The sequence below is a fragment of the Biomphalaria glabrata genome, chromosome 6, assembly GCF_947242115.1.
Source record: "Biomphalaria glabrata chromosome 6, xgBioGlab47.1, whole genome shotgun sequence".
NCBI classification, from domain to species: domain Eukaryota; kingdom Metazoa; phylum Mollusca; class Gastropoda; family Planorbidae; genus Biomphalaria; species Biomphalaria glabrata.
The window spans coordinates 24,410,279-24,434,231 of record NC_074716.1 but is presented as its reverse complement, the minus strand read 5'-3'; the positions used below and the strand labels follow the sequence as shown (position 1 = coordinate 24,434,231).

At 34.1% G+C, this 23,953-nt stretch overlaps 1 protein-coding gene across 4 annotated transcripts in view; it reads right to left on the bottom strand.

The window, feature by feature from the left end:
* The window catches only part of LOC106077673 (MORC family CW-type zinc finger protein 3-like), a 31,063-nt gene extending 14,875 nt beyond the window's left edge, over window positions 1-16,188 (bottom strand). For 2 of the 4 annotated variants that reach the window (XM_013238408.2, XM_013238415.2), the window contains exons 1-11: window positions 15,889-15,943; window positions 11,827-11,899; window positions 11,109-11,241; window positions 10,581-10,807; window positions 10,203-10,356; window positions 8,658-8,796; window positions 8,316-8,444; window positions 7,484-7,618; window positions 4,240-4,337; window positions 2,303-2,371; window positions 308-436 (exon numbers count right to left, since the gene is read on the bottom strand). In XM_013238408.2, the coding sequence (XP_013093862.2) occupies window positions 308-436; window positions 2,303-2,371; window positions 4,240-4,337; window positions 7,484-7,618; window positions 8,316-8,444; window positions 8,658-8,796; window positions 10,203-10,356; window positions 10,581-10,807; window positions 11,109-11,241; window positions 11,827-11,899; window positions 15,889-15,930 (1,328 nt within the window). In that variant the 5' untranslated portion in view covers window positions 15,931-15,943. Of the gene's footprint in view, window positions 1-307; window positions 437-2,302; window positions 2,372-4,239; window positions 4,338-7,483; window positions 7,619-8,315; window positions 8,445-8,657; window positions 8,797-10,202; window positions 10,357-10,580; window positions 10,808-11,108; window positions 11,242-11,826; window positions 11,900-15,548; window positions 15,659-15,888; window positions 15,944-16,131 lie in introns of those variants that run through there. The other 2 variants (XM_056032340.1, XM_056032341.1) reach the window with 2 other exon arrangements.
* Window positions 16,189-23,953: the final 7,765 nt, after the last annotated feature.

The following is a 23,953-nucleotide window of genomic DNA, read 5'->3' as shown; positions in this document are numbered from 1 at the left end:
GATAAGACATGGACTATAACTAGCTGATGGTCACACCATAAGATTAGACATGGACTATAACTAGCTGATGATCACACCATAAGATAAGAAAGGGACTATAACTAGCTGATGGTCACACTATAAGAATAGACATGGACTATAAGTAGCTGATAGTGAGAAGAATTGATATAAAAATCAAAATAACTTTTGGAAATAGTTACAAAACATATATGTTTGTAAATGCTGACACAAAGTGTATTGCAAATAACTGATTAATATTAGAAAAAGTTAAATTGAAACCAAAGTTAAAGACTTCAGTTCAACTTACTTGTAGTAAACATCCTGATTCATGTGACAATACCACAATTTTGGTAGTGATGCTGGATCTATATCTTTTGGTAAGCGGCGCCACTTAAGGCAGGTCTCACATTGAGCCCAAGTCCAATCAGGTAGAGGGCTGTGACAACAGAGGTTGATAACATTTCAAAAGATTGTTATCTTTTCATTGCAACATTCTTAATCAAAAAGCTTTTAGAGTAAAATTATAGGAGGTGGCAATGAAGAGTTACCAAATTGAGGGCTCCATGTAAATAACCCTAACTCCATGTAAATAATAAAGTGGTTAATTAGAACCTAACATACATTTCTGAAGTATAAGTTGACTAATTATGATTTAAACAATGGGCATTTAAACTTTGAAACTTTGTTGATATGAACAAAGTAATTTCTACTTCACTAACCATAACCAAAAGAAGAAATAATAAAAAAAAATAAATGATCAAATATTAAAATAAACAAAAGTATATTGACTTAGTTATATATATGTCACCACATTTCTCCCTCAAAAGCTACGGCCTGCGGTCTTTTTCAGTGCACGGACCAAAGGTTTGGAACTCACTCCCCATTGATCTCAGACAGACAACATGCTAGTACCTACACTACTTTCAAGAAGAACATTAAGACCTACCTGTTTAATAATAAATTAAAATTTTTTTAGATTAGTTTGTCATTTTAGCTCTCGTCTTTGTGTTTGTAATGTTAATTACAGCACCTTGAGCCTACATTTTGTTTGTTAACAGCGCTTTATAAATAAAATTATTAGCCGCCCCCGAAAGGGGAAAAGACCTTATTAGTTTTGTATGTCTGTCCTTCTGTCCCATTTAGATCTTATAAACTAGAAAAGATTATTGAAAATCCGACATCATGATATTTTAGACCTTTCAAAGTTTTGATGCAACGGCTACTTTTTCTTTTCTGAAAATGAAAAATTTTATTTTTTAAATCAACTATGCAAGCAGTTTTTTTTCATAAAAATACACCATTTTTACAACTATTCACTATTAATAGTAACAGTCACAGAAGGCTATTTAGTAAGGGAGATGACTATTTACCATAGTTTTAACACATTTATACAAACAGTTTTAGATTTTTTGTCAAAAAATATTTTTTATACAAATGTATTGCTAAGTAAAGTAAGTTCTGTCACACTAACTACTACAGAACATTTTTTAAAATATCTATTTAATATACATATAAGTGGAACATAATTTAAAAACAACAATTAATAAGTAGTTTTTCATTATTATTGCATGAACAGCAGGGTGGTAATCCATTAACAAGACACTTGACTTAAACAAATTTTTTTAAAGAGGCTATGAATAAAAGATTGACCCTATACAAAACAGATCAATAAGATAATCAATAAGATAATCATAATATGAAATCAATTAGGCCAGGTTCACATCTAATTTCACCTTCACTTTCACCTATCCCTTTGTCTGCTATCAACCTTCTTTCTCTATTCTTCTCTGTCATTTGCCTTTGATAGAATTTCATTATATTCTTTCTGAAAATATTGAGACCTGCCTTTTTACCTGCCTGGGTGGACAACTTCCAGTGTCGATTTTGAGTTTGTGTTTCCACACAAACTGTCTTTGTAACCTTGTTATTATTATTATTATATCATATTAAGTTTGTAGACACTGAAGCAAAAGAGCTATTTACTAAATTATTTACTGAATATAGGCCTACATTGAATTTTACATTTCAAGGAAATCTTTAATTTATTAAGATCATTTTTAGAGTTAATGAATAATTAGGCATACCCTGATAGTTGTTTTTTTTTTTGTTTATAAGCAAGCACAAATACTTTTTTTTCCCTCTGGAGTTGTGTCAAGGATAAGTAAAAACATATCACTTTATAACATAACTATCGCCACAGACAAAATGAACTCTCGGCCTTGTAAATGTTTAGTATATTCAATGTGACTGAATAAACAATCTCTAATGCCATAAAATAGCTAATGAACTTAAAGATACATACACATCTGCCACATCATTTTGATCACTTAAATATGTATTGAGTCGAGAAGATAGTGTATTCAACACAGTGCTAAAAAAAAACAATCCAAGCAGCAAAATATAATTTACTAGATTCACAGGTTATACTAATAATGGTGGATATGTGAAAACAAAAATTATTTTTCATATAAACATCTGAGGACTAGTAGTTGTTTTTTTTTAGAAACTACTTCAAAACCATATAACCTTAAGTTTTAAGAAAAAGATATCTAATGAAGATCTTTTAAAACTGCTTTTGTATGTATGCTTTGTCTGCTATGGTTCAAACTCTTTTGTGAAGGGAAGGGATCTGGTATCAGGTTTCCACGCTGCTTTAGTCACTCAGCAAACACAACTCAGCTTGAGGTGGGATTCAAGCTCGAGCTAGCTAATCTTACAGATGGTTAGGCTATTCAACTCAGTCACATATTATTCAAACTAACACTGAATTCATTTCAACTCTATACAACAAAAGGCAAAACTCACTAACTTTTAAAAATTCCATTCTGCTCCCCAGAAATTTGTAAAGTAGCAAAAGTATGTAGATCTAATTATCATAGTTTATCTTTGTTCACAAGGTAATTGTTAGAAACATTTGACATGGTAAAGACAGACTGATTCACTGTTGATTACAATTTGTGGGACTAGTACAGCCCTTGGATATTTTAAGATCAGTCTTGATCTTATTATGTGAATATTAATTGTTATTTTGTGGTCATGACCTCATTTTACATCAAAAGTCAAATAAATGAAGTCAATTGTATAGTGTATTTTTTTTTTTATGAATGCAAGCTTTAAGTTTTACTGCAGAGAAGTTTCTATAAATCCATAACAATTATCAGAAATAAAGAGGACATCAAAAAGGAAGTTGGAAATATACTAAGCCCTTCTAATGACTTCAACAACATTGTTAATAGAAAAAAAAACTAGATCTTAGGTTTGCATAAACCTACCGTAGGCCACAGAACAACATGGAAGAAAAAGAGGAAGACAAAATATGGATCTGTTGCTTCTGCAGATGTCTCTTTACCTACGTTAGGGCCCTCAATTTTTTCCAATTAATTGGTACCATGACCTTTAACATTTGTGCATTTATGAAATGGGACTCTTAATATAGAATCTACCAAAAAAGTGAAAGGACCTTTATTTCTATGTGGAACATGTTAATGAGCCAACTTATTTATTTAGTAAATAAAGTGTGGCTGATTTAAAAAGAACAACATATAAACGGCATTATAAAAAATATTTGATTTCATTCTTGGTATGAGCTGCGAATTAAAAGATTGTTAAACTACAGCAAGAGATTGGAAGATTAATGAGAATTTTACCAAAAAAAGACAAGAAAATGAGTCGTTGGTAAAGTTAGCTACACTGTTGCTCATACTTTTAGTAGAGAAATGAAGCTGTTTTTTGACACACGAAAAATATGAATGTAAATACTAGATCCACAGGTTTCTAACCAAATAGTTCAAGGTCAATTTCATTTTGTTTTTTTACTTTTCCATTTAGGCCTATGTGGCCCGCGACACTAGTGTCGGGAATTAAAATGGCCTGCAGGTCGATTTATGTTGGACATCACTGTTCTAATCATTTACAGGATAATAGAATGAGAGAAAGGATTAGCCAATAGTGGGTTTCATAGAAGTAACCTATTACTTTTAGAATGTTACAGTTTTGAACTGATGGTCATTTGAAATAGTCTGAATCTATAGCATAGGTAAGCTATTAGTTTAAGGGCTGCATTAAATGATTGACAACATTTAACTGTATTTCAACAACAAGAAAAATGTAAAAAATACTTTGTTTTAGAAAACAAAAATATAGATATAAGCATATTTGAAATGTTCAAATTGAACTAATATTATTCATTTTTCAAGCTACATCTTAAAATGAAAGTATAAAACTAGAATTAGATCTTACTTGTAATGTTCATCTCTAACAAAATCTTGTTTGTTATGAGTTGGTATTAAAAAGTCTAGCTCTGCTACACCAATAATGCCAACACCTTTTTCATTAGCCTGTGGAAAAAGTTAAATTAAGGTCAAAGAATTTTATAATTAACAGTTGCATGAGACAGTGACATTAAAAAAAAGGAATGCCAAAACTTACTAACCATGTTTTTCGAAAAAAAAACAAGATTTAATAAATCCATAAATGTCTAAATGTTTTTCAACCAAATCTACTGCCACCATTTTGAAACGAAAGTGCCTCAACTGTTTTCCCAAGTAACCCATTGATAAACACAAGTACGTAATATGATCAGGTATTCAGCATTCTTTAAAGAAGCTCTTAAAAGAGTCTTTACATCGTTAATATAGACTCCCTTTAGACATATGTACAAAATATGGACATCATAGTAGGGACCTTTTTAATGTAGTGTTGATATATGATGTAATGTTGCTTGAGAGTTAGTTCCCTTAGCAGATTAGGAAATGTGTGTTGCTGTTTGTTATCTAATATGGTTGAATAAAGCCTGTGTGTGTTTTGTAAATCGGCGTTGTCGTTTATCCATTTCTAATTGTATTTATGAGAACATTAAAATTGTGGCAGCGGAAACATGTTAGTTAAGTAAGAACTGTATGAAGTTTCATTTAAGAAAGCAGAGTCGATCTTGTCTTATTATATAATGCCATAAATTTTGTTAAATCCACCAACAGAGTTGAATGTGGTAGACGGTAATATTTCTGAAAATTACCGGATATGGAGAAGACAGATGGAGATTTTACCTCCTAGCGCCAGGTGCCGACAAGAAACGAAAATGTCAAAGAAAGGCCATAATCCTTCATTGTGCAGGAGCACAGGTTCAAGAAGTATGTGAACATTTTATTTATGAAGACAATGAAGATAGCAATGATCCAGATATAGTGTTACAAAAGCTACATGACTACTGTCATCCAAGGAAGAACGAAGTACTTGAAGCTTATAGGTTCTGGAATATGACTCGTGTCTCTTCATATGACTTGTTTATTACTAGTTTGAGAACACAGGCTGAGAAGTGCAATTTTAAAGACAAAGACAGAATGATAAGAGATAAACTAGTTTTTTCTGCTAATCAACGTCTACAAGAGAAGCTACTAATGTGTTCAGATTTGACACTAGAAAAGGCTATAGAAATATGCCAAGTCTATGAACAAACTTCCAATAGTCTCAAGGAAATGAATAAGGAGTCTAGTCAAACTGATAATGTTCTGAAGCTTGAGAAAGCAGATAGCCAGCCACACTGCTCCACAAAGAAAATTGATCAAGGACTGTAAATTTTGTGGAGGCAGACATGAATTCAACAGAGACACACGACCAGCTTGAGGCAAAACTTGTTTCAACTGTCAAATGATTAACCACTTTGCACAGAAGATTAACTCTAAGAAGAAGTCGTCTACGTCTAATCAAGACATTTGTATTAACTCTATTACAAGTAGTTGTAGATCGTCGTTGAAACGTTTCAGAGAACAATCTAAGGACAATAATCTTCAAGAATGTAGATGCTGTGGCAAGTAACACGCCCATAGAATCACTGTTTGTCCAGCCCGGGGTAAAGAATGCTACATATACCATAGACTGAATCATTTTTCGTACGAGTGTAGAAGACAGTATCATAAACAAAGTGAACATGTTGCTGTGAAGAATATGAAAAGATTGTGACAGAACTCTGGTAGAGATGAAGATGGTTCAGAAACAGACCACAGAAGGCACCGCCTCAACATGACATTGAATGGACAGGAGACATTTCAGAAACCCAGGAGTCTGAGGGATGCTTTGATGATAAAGGAGAATCACTGAAACATTGTAGACTATTATCTAACCATTCAGATGGATGGCTCTACTGATTATATTGGCACAGATACTATGACATTTAATTGGGATTTTTTTTTGTCATACTTGTTGTTTTTTTTTTCTTTAAATCATGACTAATATATGTAATATTATTAATTGAAAAAAGGGAAGATATGTGGTTTCATTTTATAGAATATGCAATCAGGTGTATAATGTTATTTTTGTAGAGAAAGAAGGATGTTGATATATGATGTAATGTTGTATGAGAGTTAGTTCCCTTAGTGGATTAGGAAGTGTGTGTTGCTGTTCCTTATCTAATATGGTTGAATAAAGCCTCTGTGTGTTTTGTAAATCGGCCTCGTCGTTTATCTTGTATTTATGAGTATATTAACACCGATATATTTCCTTTGTGACATGTATAGGATTTCAGTCATGTACAGAACTGGGAAAATTTATTTTACGTTTACAAATTAGTTAACACCAAATGTCTGCCAGTTTAACCTCTTCATCAATGATGATCTGTGTGAAATCAATATGTTGTGTACATGTCAATAATAATGTGCTATATATGTCAATGTCATATATTATTTGTGACTCTGATGTACTAGATAAGACTAAAAAGCACAAAATATCTCTGTGTAATAATAATGGAAAGTTATCATGGAATCCCCATAATGATGAAATTATAAAAAATCAAACAAAGCATTAGGATTTATTAAAAGAAATTTTTACTAAAGAAAGGAACATAAAACGAAAATGCTATTTAAACTTATTTATGCCAATACTAGAATATGCATCCTTCTTTGGGCCCCGCAAGAAAACATAAAGAAACAAGAACAGACACAAAATAGAGTAACACCATTAGTAAAATCACTAATTTAGAGACACTTCAGGACAGAAGATTAAAAAGTAAAGTAGCAATAATATATCAAACACTGAACCTTAATAATTTTTTTTTAAATACAAAAACAAATCCTAATAAAATACTATGACAGACGCAAAGATAAAGACACATTTTTTATTCCATATGCTAGGACAAAGTCATGCAAGTGCTCCTTTTTCCCTAGTGCTGTTAGAGAATGGAATGGATTGCCTGAATTAGCCAGGAAAACTAAGGCCTTAGTAGAATTTAAGTCATTAACATGCATGACTAGACTGACACATGAATCATGCAGGAAGTAATTATGTTCTCTTTTGAAGTAACATCTGTAAAATCAGATGATGATGTATTAAATTGCTAAAAGCCATAAGTTCTGGAAAAATTCCATTAGGATTGCCAAGGGTGTCAAACAGGAATATTTTTTTAAATATTTAATAAAACAGCCTGTTACAGCTCTACTTGTGTAGTAAAATTTCAGAGTAAACATATAAAAATGTTATAAAATGAACTGACCTGCTTTTGACATCCAATTTTCAGATATGGTTTAATCAATCTATTTTTATGATACAACAAAAAGCCATAATTTTCTTTGCTGTCTATTTCACAGGATTGACCTAGTATTATCATGACGCTTTTTCTGTTTTCTTCCTGAGCCATAAATAATTGGTAAATAGAATAAATGTATACAAAAATTAAATGTCATAATTTGTTGTTGTTTTTTTGTAATTTAAACCTTTTATGAGTTTATTTTAGCAGTAAAATGTGACTCAAATGATGGTCTTTTTTTTTCAGACCTTTTGATCAATGGGTGGGGATGATGTTAACCTCATCTGTTTTGATTAGCAAACAGTTAATGAGGGTGTCATAAAGCCAGCACAATGACCATTATCCCATTACTTGCCTAACGTATGCCAGGGTAGGTACTTATCAAAGTTGTGTGGACTCAAAAGTAAGTTAAAAATGTTCAAATTGAAAGAGTTTTACCATTCGGCCACCATGCCCCCAAATAACTGTCTTAATATCATGATATACTGTGTAATGGTCTATCAATGAGCAGATAGCAAAATCTATATATAGGCAAATTCTATTTATATATATATAAATATTGTCTGACTAAGTAATCAAAATTTTGGAGGATATAATTTATTTTATTCTATACCATACCCAGTGTCAATGGTTCATTTTTGTTGTCAATTGAACATTTACGACAATCTAAAGTCAGATATGAGAGTGTATTTTGTATGTAACACAGTAGACTACATGGCCCCTATCAGATCAAAATATACAGTGATAATAGAAAAATGCATACCAAAATAAAATAAAATTATCATTGGAAATAGCTTACCAGCCAATTTGGCCTGTACAGTTGTCGTTCTGTATTGTGCAGTGTCTTGGATATATACCTTGACTTCACCCATTCATTTTGAATTTTTATTTTCATTTTGGGGCATAAGTATAAAATACTGCAGTACTCCTATCCAAAAAATAATTTTACTTTTTTTTATTTTACATTTTTTATTTAATTAATCAATTTAAAAAATGGATTAATAAAAAAAGAAATAAGTCAATGGATATGCCATGAAGTAAACAGTGACAATGGACCATAAAACATTTTTAAAAATATTAACATATTGGTACTTCAGTATTGTATAACATTTCTTATGTACAAATATAATACTCAACTCACTCTAAGAGACTTTTTATAGTTAGGAATATATTGTACAGGACGAGAGTCTGCATCACTAGTGTCTCTGAGGTAAGAAACTGGACACAGAATGTCACTACGGTCACTATCAAAGTCAAGTTCTTCTCTTCCATCCTGTAACCTAGCGTAGAGTTTGGCAAAGATTTAGTTAGAGATACATTCATTTGTTAGATACACACTTTTACCTAAGATACACAGTGTTACATAAGATGCACATTCATTGATAAGATACACATTCAACAGATGCACATTTTTACGCAATATACACATACATTCATTAGATGCACATTTTTACACAAGATACACATTAATTCATTAGGTGCACATTTTCACACAAGATACATATTTATATTTATTCATTAGATACACATTCATTCATTAGATGCACATTTAGCACAAGATACACATTCATTCATTAAATACACATTTTTACACACAATAAACATTGTTACATAAGATACACATTCATTCATTAAATACACATTTTTACACAAGAAACATTCTGTACCTGTTAAAGTAAAATAAATAAAAAAATAAATGAAAATTTGCTATGATTTCAATTTCAACTTTGCAATATTTATTCATGGGGGATACAAGGTCATTTACTCTGTAAGCTTGAGCTTTCAAGCAATAAAACTTTGAAAACTAGGTAATGAACTTCACTATGAAATATAATATAAATAACTGTAAAAAAGCATCTGAGGGTGTTTTTCCTTTACAACAAATAATAAGCTTTTTTTTTTCAATTTCTTTCCCAAGTTTTAATCAGGGTTAATGAACAATAACATGAAAAACATAAAAAATACTTTTTAAAAAATACTTATACAAAGTGTAATTCTATCAATTAGTTTGGATTAGTCATGTAATCAAATTTGAACTGGTTCAAGACCAACAATAAATCTGTGCAGTTTATATTTTTACCAATTTTGTTTTTGTTTAATCATGCTTTTAGCTTTCTCAATATGCTATGATTATATCACGTATCTGGACCAGTTGGGAAAATGTGGGAAAGGGGGTAGAGAAACGGATGGGAATTTACTGTTATTGCTTGTTTGTTAAAAAAATTTACAAAAAAAAAAGGGGGAGGGAATGACCTGAATTCGAACTCATGGCTCACTACTACTCTGGCTGACATGCTAACCACTCTGCTAGTGAGGTACTTATGACTAGAGAAGATTGTATTGTTAGTTATATATTGTTTATTTCAATTTTCAATTAAGAGCGCTGACCTATAAAGGGGACTAACACTTTAGTCAAGTACAATTTCTTTCCCTTGTTCAAGATACCTAACAAAATAATTAATTACCAATAGTTAATTAACTAATTGGTTAATTTTATTTTTTATAATGATTCTTGTGTTAACAGGTAAAAGAATTAGTTATGCAAAATTTCAGCTTGATCTGAGATTGGGTGTTAGAGAAATAACATGCACAAACTTTTTACCAGACAGACAGAGTGAGTTGATATAACTTTTGTAATAATGGTTAGAAATAAATAAACATAAGTATTCCAAAAAAAAATTCCTACTTCTTGAGATTGTAGATAATTATTTTAGTTCCAGTAGTAAACTCCTTCAGAGAATTTAATTCTTCTTGAAGTTCATTCTCACTTTTAAATGGTGAATATCTCAGAATGGCATCAACATTGTTTTCACTGACATCTCTACTCCTTCGCAAAGAGTTTAGAAAAAGTCAAAGATAACAACAAAATTACTGGTAACTTTGAAATGAAGTATAGAAAATGTACCATTTATGAATCTGTAACTCTATTTAATCAACTAGGAAAATATTTGAGTTAGAGGTTACGCTGTAAATTATTTTATAGTTTGTGTATTTTTAAAAAGAGAAGTGTACAACAAAACTTCTTACAGATAAGCTAAATAGAATAAAAAGGGAAAAAGGATATCTTTAGATGCAGAATACTCTAGAATTGGCACAATTACTGAGTCTGACTTTATATCATCCAGATAAGTCTGTGATAGTAATCCTATACATGCTGTATCACGTCGTCTGGTAAAAACGATGGCATCTTTTCCTAAGCGCATTGAACCAGACTTGAAACCATTCCCATATAAACCAACTGGCCTATGGTTGTCTGTGTCATTGAATTCATCTTTTTCACAATAACCAAAACTGCAAAGCAATGCAAGAAAATGTAAAAATATATATGTAACAATTAACAAAAAAATTAGATAATATTTTAAATTTTCAAAACTTAAAAATATGTTTAAATTAAAATTAGACAATTAGAATTTGCAACTATGGTCCTAGCAAGAAAATAAAAAAAGTGGAGTTAAGCTCTAAGAAACAATACAAGCAAAAAGAAAAGAATGTAAATGTTGAACATTAACAGTTTATAAAGAATTAGAACAAAAATAAATCTTGAAAACTGAAATCTGTACATGCCATTAAATTTGAACAAAACAAAATTAACCTTAACATTTCTAAAAGTTTTTCCTTGTTCATTCCAGCTCCATCATCTAAAAACTGCAAACATGTTTTCTCATCAATAACTCTTCTATCTATATGTATCTGAGATGCTTGTGCATCTGGATCATACGCATTATCTGTTGAGAAAAAAAAATTAAATATGAAACATTTTCCAAATACTAAGACACATTACAAATGATATTAACATAAAAGGTGCAGGAAAGCCAAAGACATTCTATATAACATAAGACTGGCTGGTAGTAAGAAGATAAATGTCATGATTTCTCACAAACTTACTGAAGAAACATTTATTTATAATTAATATATATTTTGATACTGTTTGCAAAACAAACAGCATCTAGTAAATAATTTCAACAGCATAAAATTAAACTCAATGCCAGATTTAAGAATGTAGAGGCCTCCGGGGCAGGATTTTTATTTAGGCCCTTACACTTTTTCAAAAGTTTAAATAATGATCCAATTATGAATAATTATACTCATATACCTTAAAGCATTCCATCTTTTAGTAAAGAAATAGAGTACGTACTTGTAAATTTAATATCATTTTCCTTTAAAAATAAATATTTTATCTATTTTGTGGAGTCCTGGGGCAATAGGTCACCTGCCCTCCCTTACACCTGGCCATGATTACATTAAACATATTTTAGGCCTACTTCAGCACATGATAATTACATCCAAAAAAACAAACTATTTGACCAAACCTATTAGTTCTGCAAATGCACCAAAAGCCCAGACATGACTTGTGGAGTTGGAATGTAAAAATTTTCTACTGATCTATAAAGGAAAGAAATATAATAAGAAGCAAGAATGATATTTCAATAAATAGTATCAATGTTATAATTTTTATCCTCATCATTTTGACACACATGAATAATATTATAAAGTAATCAGCAGATTGGCATAATTAAAATCTTATATTTAAATTACATAGAGATGTTCTCTACAAAAGAAGATTTTTAATCATTTATTAATCATGTCCTACTGACACTTCGGAAATAGTAGCACTTGTATAACTTTCTCCTAGCATATGAAATAAGAAGAGTCCCTTTATCTTTTTGTCTGAGTATTTGATTATGATTAGGTGCTCAATATGGAGCATGTCTTTCCAGCCAGAAAAATGTCAGTTATTAAGAGTAACAAAAAAACTAAAACAAATTAATCCCACTTATCTTATTCATGGTAAACCAGTAAGACAGGCTAAAAACGCAAAATACCTAGGTGTTATAATAAATGAAAAACTGTCATGGAATCCCCATATGGATGAAACTATCAAAAAATCAAACAAAGCATTAGGGTTTATGAAAAGAAATTTCTATAAATCAAATAAGAACATAAAACTAAAATGTTATTTAACCTTGATTAGGCCAACAATAATAGAATATGCATCCTCTGTTTGGGACCCCTCAACTCATGAAAATATTAAAAAACTGGAACAGACACAAAATAGATTCATAACTAGCGAATATTCATATTTGACTAGAGCAAGGGTGGGCAACCTTTTTGTATCAAGGGCTGCATTTTTTTAAATTTGGGAATGGCGGGCTGCATATATATATACAACTTAGAAAGACACTCTAGCTGTGTAGAATGTCTTTTCATTCGTACTTACACTGTATTATATTCATGTTTCTTTTTTTTTTCCACACTCCACGTTAAGGAAATACAACAAAAGTTAGCAAATTTTGAAACCGATTTTACGATTTTTGTTTTAAATTGCTGTCGTCTTTTATATTACAATATCCCCACAAATATACAGTTGTACTTAATGTGAAGTATTTTACTTTTTACACTTGTGCATAATATTCTGGAACTGGGGAACTAGCTTATTAGTTATTACCCTTGTGATTGCTGTCAAATTAGAGTCAGTCAAAATCGACCAGTAATTATTCTTGTTTAGTTTCCACAACAAAAAAAAAATGCTTGATTACTGAATGAGATAATATATGTTCTGGAAGTTAAATGCCGGGAAGAGTAAAATTTGCCCTAGCGGAGCATCACCAGAGATTGACGACCATGTCCTTCAATGGTGCATACTAAATCAAGAGACCCGAACAAGACTCTGGCCCCAAAACCCTCTTATAGAATCAAAACTATTCCGAGAACTGCCTGATCTGGAAACCACTGCGCGGTTCATCTCAGATAAAGGATTACTGATCTGAACCCTCCAACATATAAAATGAGAACGAAGAAGAAGAACAGATGTATGTGTACCCAAATAGTGTAAACAGCAGCAAAGTTTTTTTTAAGTGTGGAATTACAGCTTCTGGCACCCATAACACTCATGTGGAAGTACTGATTGGAACTTCTCTTTGATTGGAGTTATGGCCTCTGGAGTAGAATCAGCTTTTGCACTAAATGGCGAGCTGATGGTATTGAAAACTTGTTCTTGATGTCTTATAATTTGATTTTATAAATTGCACAATTAAGGAATCTAAATAATTCTTGTACTTTTGATTATTTCACTAGAAATAGTTTCACCTTTCAATGACAAAACCTGTTTTCTTTTGCTTGCTTGTAGAAATTGGAAAGCCTTGTTTGAAAAGATTTAACATGCATTTACATTTCATATGCAAAAGGCCCATTGCAATAGCAATTATGAAACACATGAAATATGTCTTCCACTCTTTATTACAAATATTGGTAACAAAGTTACAGTCAATGTCCTTCAAGTAGCATAACAATTTCTTCCATGAGATTTTATATTAGTTGTTCTCATTTGCTTTGACCATGCTAAGATAGGGAATACATTGGATTATTTTGTTCATAACAAATAATAAATCGGAACTACCTGTGGTTAACACCCCCTGGCTCTACTAAGTTCGATTACTAAGTCATTCTAATCAATAATATGTTGAAATTTTATGCACCTTTGTGCAAACTTTCCTGTTTAGAGTTTATGGTTGGGATATTTTTTTTATAAAAAAACAATAACAACAAAACTATTTTACTCAGTAAAGATCAAGCTCCATCAGTTGTTACAACTGCCATCTTGTTCCAAGCCTACCCAACATTCAACACATTTCTTCATATCATCGAATAAATACTGATCAGAGATTGTATCTTCTATTAAGTGTATTGATGTATAGCTAATAAGCATATTCTTCGTTTACTTGAAACATTTTATAATGAGACAGTTTCAATAATTTATATAGATATTATTTTTAATACATTTTTGCATTTTTTATGTATATACTGTGGGCACACCTGATTTCTGTAGGAGTTGGCGGGCCGCAAGTGGCCCACGGGCTGTAATTTGCCCACCCCTGGACTAGAGTAACACCTTTAGTAAAATCACTAAATTTAGAAAGCCTTCAGGAGAGAAGACACAAAAATAAATTTAGCAATTCTACATAAAACACTGAACCATAATCTTCAAATACAAAAACAAAATTTAATAAAATACTCAGAAAGACACAAAGATAAAAAGGCACATTCCTCATTCCATATGCTAAGACAAATTTGTACAAATGCTCCTTCTTCACTAGTGCTATTAGAGCATGGAATAATTTGCCAGAGCCAGCCAGGAAAACCAGTGACTTGGCAGAATTTAAGTCATTGGTTAACATGCATGACTAGATGTATGTTTGTAAAATGTTTTACATGTTTCGGATGCTCCTTCAGAGTTGAAGATAATTACTTCCTAGTACAAACCTCCCGAAGGAAGATGGGGGATGGGTTTGAACTCGATACCATCGATAAATCTGAATGACAGTCCAGTGCGCAAACCGCACGACCAGGTAGCATAGGACATTAATCATCTTTTTTTTTTTTTTTGTATGAAGTAATGTCTGTATTATATAAGATAAGATAGGTTATGTTTTTTCCTTTAAAAATGTATAGATCTATATATGTCAGACTCATATGGCCCTGGGTAAAGTGGGTATGGCTTAGCCTTATATTAGGCTAATTTTCTTATTTACTATGCTTTTTTACTTTTTTTAATATTCAGTCTTGACAGGTCTCTAGAGACTAGATCTATATATTAAAATAGAGTCTAAAGAAGTTCTACAATCTAGTTCTAGAATTTCCACCCACTGAACAGACTGTAAGTTTTCATCATGCTCTGGCTATATTTCAAAAAACAGAAATGGAAAAGTGGTTTGAGTGTTGGAACAAGCCCTTAAAAAGCCAGTGGAGTCTGGGGGGATGAGGCGCCCTGACCGCACTTCCCCGTGGTGGAGGCTGTCCAGGCCTGAGCAAGCTATATGTGCAGGACAGGCCACTCATATTTCTCACGGATATCTAAATGTCGGTTCACAGTGCTCCCGCTGAGGGGAAGAAGAGGAAATCGTGCCTCATATTCTGTTTGACTGCCCCAGACTTGCTGATCTCCATCTAGACAGGTCTGGGAAACCAAAAATTCTCGACCTGACAATGGTGACGTGTCTACTAGTCTAGAAATAGATCTACACCACTACGCAACTGTCGCAAGACAGCAGGGTTTCTGTCCCGGGCTTTTGCAAGAGAGGATTTAAGCCTCTCGAAGCCCTGACTCAAATGGAACTTGATGATAATGACAATGATGATTTCCAGGACAAATTTTACATCTACTAGTCTAGATCTAGAACTAGGCGAGAGCAGTCTACTTTCACTTTCGATATCAAAATCAATGAAATAATTATAATCAAATATTAGTTTTAGTCTAATCTAGGTCTAGAAAATAGAGTTGTCTACTGCTAAATCTAGATTTAGTTTAAAAATATATGTATCTAGATCTATCTAATTCTTTTTTATGTTAATAAATATCTGAAAAATACAAATACTTTGCTAAATAATATCCCTTCAGAGTTGTGACTGGAAGCCATATTTTGTTTTGGTTTCTTATTGGTCACATGACTCGCCTAGTAATATTGCGCATTTTAATTTGTTATGATTCAATATTGGTTGCGTCAGCTTACTAGAAACTTGCACTGATTAAGTTAAATGTTATTAAGCAATTGTTGAGTTAATTAATAGTGCTTATAATTGCTTCTTTGTTTCACTGTGTATTCTAAAAACTAAGTTACCAGATGGACAGCCAAAGCGGGACACCCATATATGTCGATCATGGGACGTAAAAAGATCAGACTTTGATTTTTTTTAAAGAGCAATATTTCTACAACTTAGACGTTAGTACAATACACCGCAATGCACACACACACACACACACACACACACACACACAATTTACACACAATGCACACACACACACAATAGGCCTATATCAAATAATTGAAGGCTTTCTGAAACGTTTTCCAAGATAGATTATCTGGTTTCAGTGGCATCTATCTGAAAGCGTTAACCTGTCGAATAGACCGATTCTGTCTTTGAAATACCCAGTACCTTAAAAAAAAAAAAAAGTCCAGTAGGGAATCAGCGCCGAAGGCGCCATTATCCCGTTGATTGTTAGAAAGGCTTTTATCCAACAACCAGGCCTGGACATGGGGCTCCTCACCCCCCTGTCCTGACTGACTGGGCAAGTCGACCGTACCGCGTACACAGCGCACCGTTCCTGGGCCCCACTAGCTATAAGTGGGCGGGAACAGCGCTAACTGTGGGGAGATGCCTTATATTCCTAAACTGCTACCGCCACTGTTCCGTATAAGGACCGCCCCTCCAGCTTAACGGCTAATTGATGGCGGCCCCCCTTCGTGGAACGTTGTGGCGGACTTGTTGGATTAGGTCCCGGTCGTTTTTTCCATCCCAACCCCGAGTGACAGAAAAAAAAAAGCTCACCCAGGGAAGCCCGGCCGGGCCTGGTTCGCTACTCGTATTCAGCATAATTAAGCTATCTAGTTCCACTGCTAGACGTTTCCACGGAGTCTACAAGAAGTGTCTTGGTTCAAGAAACCCAAACCATGGTTTTCCAGTCTTTGGAATCTGTCCTTCATCTCCATATGAAGTCTGTCCAGTACTTACGTCGCAACACGTTTGAATTGTAGTTCTATTGACAGTCCTACATCAGAACTCAACTCCCGATCAAGTCTTTTCTTTCTTCTGGTTGTTTTGATTAAAGGAAATCCATAGCATTCGTTACCTTCTTTTGCTCTTTCGATGGATTGGGTGATCAGTTTCCTCAGTTTCTCATCATTTTGCAGAAAGCATGAAAAGGTTTTTATTTCTTCAGCAGCTTCCCGTATAACGTAAGTGCAGTCCAGACTTTTGTAGTTTCTTCTGAACTATATTGATTTGGCGCAGGAGATTTGACCAGAATTCCAGATAATCAAAAAATTCATAATTTTCTACTGCAAGAAGATTTTGTGCATTTCTTCTAGTCTCCCTTCTTTCAGTTGTTGATTCAGAAAGTTTCTCCAAAAGCTTGATAATTTTGTCGAGATACAAGGAAACTGCCGACGTAGCTTTCACCTTGTATTACTCTCCTTTTTTAAACTCCCGGCTCCAGCTTCTTTCTGTTTTGCCAATCTCTGGGGTGAATTGAAAACAAAGTTGAACAATTCATGTACAGTTCCAGAAAAAGGTGACAATTGCTGGATCTTTCTCAGCAGAATGAAGAGCTGCCAGGTTCAGAGAGTGATTATCACAGTTCAGAAATGTTGCCTTTGGATTTATGTATAAGAGACGTTTCTGCAGGCCAGACAGACAGCCACTAATTGTGGCTTTGTTATCATAGGTTTGACTGCACTGATCAAAGTCCAGTTCAATTTCTTTAAGAGTTTTCAGAACAAGTTCTTCATAATGTTGTCCATCTGGTTTCAAATTTTCAAACAACCAATGAATGACTCTTTTATTCCGAAATTATCAACATCCAAGTAACGAACTATTACGGATGCCTGTTCTTGATGAGAAACATCTGGGGGTGGAATCAAGCATCAGAGAAAAGTAACAAGCTTGTTGGACTTTCCCAACAATTGATTCCCTAACTTGATTGCCCATCAAGTTCAAGAACTCATTTTGAATTTCCGGTGACAAATTATGTGTCTTCCCATATTCGATTCTATGTTACTTGTGTTTCGTAACTTCATCAAATTCTGCAAGAAATTTCAAAGATGATAGGAAGTACTCAGGATTGGGTGAGTTCAAGTTTTTCGTTGTGACCACGTAAGCTTGAGTTTGTTTTTGCTACGTACTTAATAGCTGCTGTTACACGCTTCAGAATATCTCTCTATAATATTGCTTTTTCAAAATTTGCGTATGAAACATATGTGACAGTTCAACTGGTTCTGCCTTAAGCTTTTCTTCTAACTTCCTCTTCAAAAGAGCCTTATGTGGTAAACTCCTTCTTGTTCTTTTAGTCTCTCAGGTTTCTTCCATTTGGTGACACCAACTCCAGGTTTGTTCAATGCACTAGATTCTGATGCCTCAGAAAACAGTACACATTCAAAACAAAATAGATATCCCAAGTGTGGAGAGAAGAGGAGCCAAGATCGATTGTAAATTTATCCTGTTGGAAGCTTTCTAGTGAACCATGATGTCAAACTTCCTGATTTATTTTGGGTGTACTCTACTGGAAACAAATACCGTTCCTCTTTGTTTTGAACAAATAAGCTACCGTTTAACAGAATTTTGCTTGTAGCTCCTCAGATAAAATTCCTGGCTGGATCCGAAGTCTTTGTACTTATTTACAGCTTCTTCCACTTCTGGAGAAAGTGATTTTGGAAGACTATCACTTGACACATCATCTGTATCACTTACTTCAGTTGTTTTCTCAGACTGCTGTAAAAGGTATTCCCCTGGAGTCTGTTCAGCACTACTTCTCTCATCAAGAGACATTTTCACTTCTTCGACTGCTGTATCTTTGTATGAATCATCTGAATAGTGATATTTTTCTTCGACACGTTCATGGCCTCCTTTGTTTTCAGTGCTCTTGTCAGGTTTCTTCTTAAATGATAAGGATGATGAAAGAAACTACCCTATATAACAAGTTACTTCCTGAGACTAACACGGCACCAGTCAGCGCTACCGAAGTTACTCCTTGAAATTGAGAGTAACCCCGCACGGAAAGTGTTGATAATCTGTGTGGAATACTGTCACAGATTACATTATAGAATTGTGTGTACATTTCACATTTGAAAGAAATATAAGCCCTCGACATGAGCCTCGGGATTTACCCCTCAAATTTAGACACTTGACAGCACGTCAGGATTTACCCAAGGGACGTGATTATGAAGTTTGAAATCTATTGGTTGATTTGAAATTAAACAAAGACATTTTTTTAAAAAGAGTTAGCGCCAGAGAATTGGCGGGAGTAAGAAAGTAACGCCAGTCGATAAAATATTTGGTTAGTAGACAGTCACGTTTCTAAGAGCTCTGTTTGAAAAGCCTTGTAATATGTTTCATGCTCATTGATTTGTAATTTGTACATAAACTGTACTTACGTTGTATTTAAATAAAGTTCCAGAGTTTTGTTATATCAGAATCGTTAATTGTGATTCTAGATCGTCATTTTTCTTAACTATTGAATTCAAGTAAAATCCCCGGCATAACAACACATCGTACCATCTGCATGTTGTTACAAATACATACAGCAGGGTCATTAAGGCTGCTTTTGTACCGTTAATAGTTTTCAGACTAGACTACATAAATGTATAAATAAAATATATTACGTAATCCTACGCAATTTAAGCATACACCCAGTTTTTGATGCATTATCAAACACTGGCGGATCCAGAACTTTTGAGTGGGGGGGGGGGGCGATTTTTTTCCAAACCCTAACCCTAATGCCCAGTAAACCCTAACCCTATGCATAAACGTGCGTATATATATATGTATATATATATATATATATATATATAATATATATAGATAGATAGATAGATATAGATAGATATATATAGATAGATATGAGCATTTTTAAAAAGCAGCATTTCTCAACCTTCGGTGAAAAACAAAACAACAGGGGCAGCGCTATAAGGTTCTCTTGTGGGGTTTTCTTGCTTTTTTCATTGCAGAAAAGTATTCTCCTGATATTTACAGCTCATTATTCATCAATAGAGTTCGGGGCGAAGCCCCGCCGCCAAAAGCGTTTTCTCGCATTCTTCACTGTAGAAACGCATTCTCCTGACATCTACAACTCATTATTTATCAATGGAGTTCGGGGCGATCCCGACGCCAAAAGCGTTTTCTTGCATCCTTCTTTGTAGAAACGCATTCTCCTGACATCTACAACTCATTATTCATCAATGGAGTTCGGGGCGAAGCGTTTTGTTGCATTCTTCATTGCAGTAACGCATTCTCCTGACATCTACAGCTCATTATTCATCAATGGAGTTCGGGGCGAAGCCCCGCCTCCAAAAGAGTTTTTTTGCATACTTCATTGCAGTAACTCATTCTCCTGACATCTACAGCTCATTATTCATCAATGGAGTTCGGGGCGAAGCCCCGCCTCCAAAAGAGTTTTTTTTTGCATACTTTACAGAAGAAACGTACTCTCCTGACCTAAAACTCATTATTCATACTATTAAAAAAGGACCTTTTGAATAATGTTGTACTTGAAAAATATTCTAATATGAATTTATAGGCCCTTAATACATTGCAAAAAAATCCGATTTGTTCCTTGAAAAGATAAAATACCCCACATATTTAGATTTTGGCTTTGAGGATCTCCGCCGAAAAAAAATTATTCGATAAATAATATTCAATAAAATCAATCAAAGTATAAATTGTGAGTTATAGTCCCAAATTTATTTAACTAGAAAAATATCAGATTGAGTAAAGGTTAGAAAAAGGCGACTATAAAAAAATGATTTGGGTTTAGAACTCATATCAATCGTGACTGAAAAATTTCGTTTGAATTCTAATTTTTTGAATGCAAGGTCTTTCTTAAAATAGTTATGATAAATTCATGTGAAATTACATAAACTCTGTCTGGAAATGGGAGGGGCGGTAGAGTGAAAACGATTAATCCTCGTTCCTTTAATAATTTCTGCTAAAGATTGCATTTGGCATTAAAGAATAGGGGTGTGGCGACTCGATATAAGAATTTAATTTATAGTATATATAAATTATATTAGTGACAGATATTTGTGTTTTGTAATTTCCTATCTGTAATACAAAAAGAAAAAGTATTGGTTTGTCCGATGGGGGAATGGCGATTGCATGAATCGCCCCTCCCACCTGGTACAACCCTTTTTCATTTAAATTTACTAATGATAAAATTTGAGATTATAGTGTGGTACGACATAATATACAATGAGTTCACATATCAATATGTAGTTTATATTATATAGATATTCAACTAATTTTGTTCACAAACTATGATTCTCCATAAAAATAGGACCGCCCCCCCCCCCACTCAGAGGGCTAGAGTGGGGAGGGCAGTACATGCAATTTCCCCCACCCCCAAACCTCACCGAAACGGCCAAGATACAAGAAGGCGAGCGACATAATATAAATCTATATATTAATTCAACTAATTTTGTTCATAAACTATGATTTCTCCATTAAAGTAGGACCGCCCCCCCCCCTCAAAAGGTTTAGGTGGGAAGGGCAGTAGAGATAAATTGGCAAACAGGGAACGACAAAATACAAAGATCGGTTAAAATATCAGTAACAAGTTTTAATCACATAGATATTTAATTGATTCTGTTAGCAAGCTGTGATTTCTACAAAGAAATAGGACCGCCCCCCCCCACTCGAAAGTTTATGGGGGGGGGGCGGGATCGATACCATCGCCCCCTCCCGACCCCACCAAATAGGCCAACATACTAGGGGGGGGGGGCGAAATAATCTAAAAATAGGTTGAAATATAAATAATTAGTATATATTATTAACATAAGTAATGAATTCGTATACAAATTGTGTGAATTCTATACTAAAATTCGTCCGCCCCCCTTCGGGGGGGGGGGGTCGGCCGAGTGGGGGGGGGGGCGATCGCCCCTACCGCCCCCCCCCTGGATCCGCCAGTGTTATCAAACCATAATTATTTTGAAGAGAATTAGGTTAACACATATAAATAATATAAAAAGCCATTTGTGGGCTAGCTGTTTTATATGGTACGTCAGGGCCGGTCCTAGCAATTGCGGGGCCCTATGCGAAACTGATTGCGCGGGGCCTAATCTGGGTGGGAATAAGGATAATAAATGAAAATTAAGATTTTGTATGAGAAAAGAAATTCGGCTTTGCATTTTATTCATTCTTTACTAAGTAGAAAATTGTGATCAAATTAACTTTACTTTACGAACCTTGCAACTTATGGCATATTTATATCCAGTGTCTATAAAAGTAAATACGGTATTGGAACTTCCGGCTAAGGGGAAAATTCGTCTGATTATTACATTTTATTACATGAAAGCTGACAATGCCTTTTTTTTTTTTTATCGCGCTTAGGATTGGCCTTTTCCGTGTTCACAAATGACAATTTTGTCTATTTTTCAAAAGATTTTAATATAAGTACAGGACATTTCCAGGAATCTTTCGTATAATTTTGCAATTAATAATTACACATAGAATTAGCGCGGGGCCTATGAAAGCGCGGGGCCCACTGCGACCGCATAGGTTGCAGTGGCCTAAGACCGGCCCTGTGGTACGTAATGCCCGGGCTGATTTTGATACACAGTCGGCCCCTGGCCATTGATTAACGTGCATGACTAGATTGATCATGGAATATATAAGTAGGACGTAATTATCTTCTTTTTGAAGTAACGTCTGAAATATAGGCCTATAAGAAAAGATATTATAGGCCTTTTTATCTAGAATAATTTACAAATTAATATGCCCTCCCCACTACAAGGACAGTTATGATATTATTTAATATTATGGATTATAGCTTATTGTTGAGGCTTAATGCAATGGACATTTTCAGCCTTAGGAGACGTTGCACAATCTGCATTGTAATGCCGACCCTGTATTTGTCGTTGGAAGAACTCCCGGACTCCAATAGGCATATATCTGTTTACATTAAGACACTGGGGGATCCAGGGAGGGGGGCGGTAGGGGCGACACCCTGGGGGGGGGGCGGACGAATTTTAGTATAGAATTCACACACTTTGTATACGAATTTATTACTAATATATACTTATTATTTATATTTCAACCTATTTTTAGATTATTTCGCCCCCCCCTCCAGTATGACGATTTGGTGGGGTCGGGAGGGGGCGATGGCATCAATTCCGCCCCCCCCCTCCTAAACTTTCGAGTGGGGAGGGCGGTCCAATTTAATTGTAGAAATCACAGCTTGCAAACAGAATCAATTAAATATCTATATGATTAAAATTTGTTATTGATATTTTAACTGATCTTTATATTATGTTGTTCTCCTGTTGGCCGATTGGGGGGGGGGGGGGTGAATACCTCTACTACCGTTCCCACCTAAACACTTTGAGTGGGGGGGGGGGCGGTCCTACTTTTATGGAGAAATCATAGTTTGTGAACAAAATTAATGAATTAATATATATAAATTTTATATTATGTCGCTCCCCTTCTGCATGTACTGCCCTCCCCACTCTAGCCCTCTGAGTGGGGGGGGGGGCGGTCCTATTTTTATGGAGAAATCATAGTTTGTGAACAAAATGAGTTGAATATCTGTCTAATATAAGCTGTGTATTGATATGTGCCTGCGACATACCGGGTGTGAATACATGATCATTTCGAATAAGGCGGGACTTCGGACAGAGGGATTGGTGAAGAGCCGATGCCTCATCCTGGCCATGGATAAAAGCCTTTCCTTGGTCAAGAGGTCCATAATAGGGAATGGGACATTCTCTGACCTTAAGGACATCTGAATCAGGTGTGAATGTATATTTTGGTTTTCTATAGTTATAATGTTTTGCTTGGTGTAATGCACAAATTGTAAAACAACTTTTCTTATGGACGATAAAGATTATTATTATTATCAAATGTAAACATACAAGTTATCATTGGTGCTGCATTATCTCCACAAGTGAAGGTGAT